The 3295-nt window shown below is 55.1% G+C and overlaps 1 protein-coding gene across 1 annotated transcript; it reads right to left on the reverse strand.

Moving 5' to 3' along the window:
* Positions 1 to 1028: 1028 nt before the first annotated feature.
* LOC103609762 lies at positions 1029 to 1566 on the reverse strand. The gene is given in 4 exon segments (XM_008594054.1): positions 1029 to 1128; positions 1130 to 1192; positions 1398 to 1446; positions 1449 to 1566. Coding segments are annotated over 4 exon segments (330 nt in total).
* Between the last annotated feature and the right edge of the window lie 1729 nt (positions 1567 to 3295).

The following is a 3295-nucleotide window of genomic DNA, read 5'->3' on the forward strand; positions in this document are numbered from 1 at the left end:
TTCTCCTGCCTGAAGTATTACTAATAAATACACAGAACATAAGAACACTATGTAAAGGCTGGCCAGTTAGCTCGGTTGGTTACAGCCTGGTACTAATAACACCAAGGTCAAGGGCTCCCTGTATAGGCCAGCCATCAAAAACGAACAAAAAACGACACTACATAAAGTGCATTTAAGGGCTGAACTTGACCTGAAAATTATGAGTTTGAGGCACTGAAATATAGGTCCCAAACACACTCTGCATTTAGGTGGTTCCTTAGAGCTTTCAGAGCAATTTTACATCAACAACTCTATCCCCACTTTACAGATGAGGAAAGCGAGGCTCAGAGAGGTTGAAGTGAATTGCTCAAGGTGACACAGCGAGGAATTAGTAGCACAAAGCTAAGTTCAAGCCATTCGGACTCTGGCCTGGCCTCCTCTCTTCTGAAGGTGATGGGAGGAGTATCTAAAAAAGTGGGCATTGGGCTGAGCCCGTGGCGCGGGTTCGGATCCTATATAGGGAAGCGCTCACTAGCTGAGCGCGGTGCGGCCGGTCTCAAAAAAGACAAAAAATAAAAAAGTGGGCATCACTCACCTTTTATTTTTTTTGGCAGCTGGCCAGTACAGGGATCGAACCCTGGATCTTGGTGCTATCAGCACCATGCTCTAACCAACTGAGCTAACCAGACAGCTCTTTGTTCACTTTTCATTCAAACACAGCTTCATCTGTAAAATGGAACCAACAACCCCTTCTTCACAGGAAAGAGCTAAACTGTGAGGATGAAGGAGAGGAGCTGAATGAGAGCTTTATCAGGGCTTTCTAACCTGGTCTTTTAGAGTGGGCTTAAGGCGGTAAAATTTTGTGAGACCATTCTTGTGGCTTAGACAGTTTGGCTATGAATTTTGGCTTTGGGCTCAGTCACTGTGTTAACCTCCCAGGCTCAATTCGTTTGTGAAATGGAGTACTAGGATTAAAAGAGATAATCAACGCACAAAGCAGCCATAGTAGAAGGTAGCTGTTATTACGGTTCTATTCTGGGGTGAGGGTATCAGATTCTCAAAGGGGTTCTTAACCTAGAAAGTTTGCGAACAAATGTTCGGGAGCAATCGGGAAAATATCCTCATGTAAAACCAAGCTGCGCTAAAAAACGGCTGTCATGTGAATCAGGAGGCCCAGGCTCCACTGCTAACTTGCTTCAGCTCACCGGGTCATCTGTTAAAAAAAAAAAAAAAAAAGAAGGGGTGGTGGTCTGACTTGGGAGCCGCAATGCAGACCAAGGCAGCTCTGTTGGTGGAGGATAGACGCCCTACTGCGGGGAAGCGCGGAGCCTTCGGGTGAACTACAACTCCCAGCGTGCCCTGCGGGCCGGGCGGTGCCTTACGCTAGCACGCGAACCTCCCCGCCCCCCCCCAGTTACTGTCTCTCGCGAGAGGACGGGCCGCGCCGGCGGCAGCGATAGCGAGCTGTGGTGGTTGTGGTGGTGGCGGCCGAGACGGCGGCGGCCATTTTGGTGAGGCCTCGGGAGCGGCGGCGGCGGCGGCTTGCTGGAAGTAACGTCTCCCCTTAATCCCACCCACCGCCCGCATCTCTGAGCCGCGAGAGGAGGCAGTGGAGACAAGGCGGTGGCAGTAGTCGCGGCCCTCAGGGGAATCTGAAGGCCGCGAAGGCGGTGGCCAAGAGGGGGCCCTCCCCCCTCCTCGGCGGGAGGGGGGTGGTGCGCACGCCCCCGAGGACGCAGGTAAGGAGAGGAAGACAAGATGGCGGACACTCCACAGTTCCCCCTCCCCTGACGGGTGACTGCGCGCGCATCTTTCCGCCACCGCCTCCCCTCCCACCTTCCCGGGGTGCTGCGCGCGCACCTTCAGCCAGGGCCCCGGGGCCGGTGCGCGAGGCTGGCGGCGCGCGCCCATAGAGACAGACTGAGAGGGTCAGGCCGGCCGGCATTGGGCCCCGGCGCGTCTCGTCTCCCCTCCCGCCTTTCTGCGCACGCGTGCCTGAGAGAGCGATCCCTGAGAGGACGGACCCAGGTGCGCTCCTGCACGCCCACCAACCCCAGTCCCCGCTCTGGGGCGCGCGGGAAGAGGAAGGGGGGCGTGGGATGAGCAGTCGGGGCGCGCGCACGCCGCAACCAGTCAGGGGACCAGAACCTGGCGGCACGAACCCTCCTTTCTCTCAGCTTTTCGCGGTCTAGTGGTGGGGGGCCCTCTGGCAGGATTGGATGAAGGGCTTCCCAGCCCTGCTACCCTGGCGTGCGTGGGCTTGGGTTCTGGCGGGAGCCCCCGGGCTGTGCGCGCAGCCGGCTCGCTCCGCCCCCAGCCGCGCACGCGCGGGCCCCTCCCCCCGTCTGGCGCGCACGTTGGGTGGGGTGGGAATCTAGGAGGGGGCGGGGCGATCTTAGGGCTAGTGGCAGCTTGGGCAGAGGTCAGGGGTCACACTGGGTCAGTCTGCTGGGATGGGTTGGGCGACAGTTACGAAGACTGGGGTCAAGAGTTCAGGCTTCTTGGGATCTGGTTAGCTCGGTCCTGGGAATCCGCTGTGGAAGAGGGACTACATCAAAGGCGCACCGTGGCTGTGGAATTTCCTTAAACACAGGGGAAACACTTCCGGGCCTTGTGTGGGTTAACCCTGCCTGTTTCCGGCGCATGATTCTTCGCTGTGCGGCCGCTCTCACACCACGCTCTTTAATGTCTCTTGCTGTAGCTCTTGTGTTTGGGGAAGTGTGTCTGGGAGCAGGTATAGGATTCACAGGGCCCTGCCCAGAATCCTGGGTGGATTCTTCTGTGACCAGTATGATGTTTATTCTTCCTGCGAATTCCGCTCTTATTTCTGACAGCCTTCAGTCATCACTGGAAAGGCAAGCAGGCTGCCGGGCAGCCAGCACCTTTTAGAGTTGCATGTGACAGCTTTTTTTGCTTTATTAGCCCTCTGTTCTGTGGTTGGAGCCTTTTAGACTTACACTTTCTAAATCTTTTGCTCCACTTCGAACTCTCCTCCCCCGCCGGAATCTTATGACCCCACAAGATTCTGTTTTCGCGAAACATTATCTGCCTTTATTTTTCTGAAGTGTGAGCTTCTCCTGCTGCTGTAGTTTTCCTCTTCCCACCTTTGAACTGATTTGGGTATATGTAAAAGTCTCAAAAAACTGGAGTGAATAATAAACTTTGGTGGATGTCTGCAAATATTAATTGGTTCTTTACTACTGTTTTTCTCTCTTGTTTGTTTCAGGCGTGATTCCCCTCAGTACGGCAGCACCGTGGAAGTGCAGACTTTCACAGGGGGTGTGGTCTCAGCTCACACAGGTGAGGGTTCCCATAC

This window comes from Galeopterus variegatus, unplaced genomic scaffold (assembly GCF_000696425.1).
Source record: "Galeopterus variegatus unplaced genomic scaffold, G_variegatus-3.0.2 Scaffold162, whole genome shotgun sequence".
NCBI classification, from domain to species: domain Eukaryota; kingdom Metazoa; phylum Chordata; class Mammalia; order Dermoptera; family Cynocephalidae; genus Galeopterus; species Galeopterus variegatus.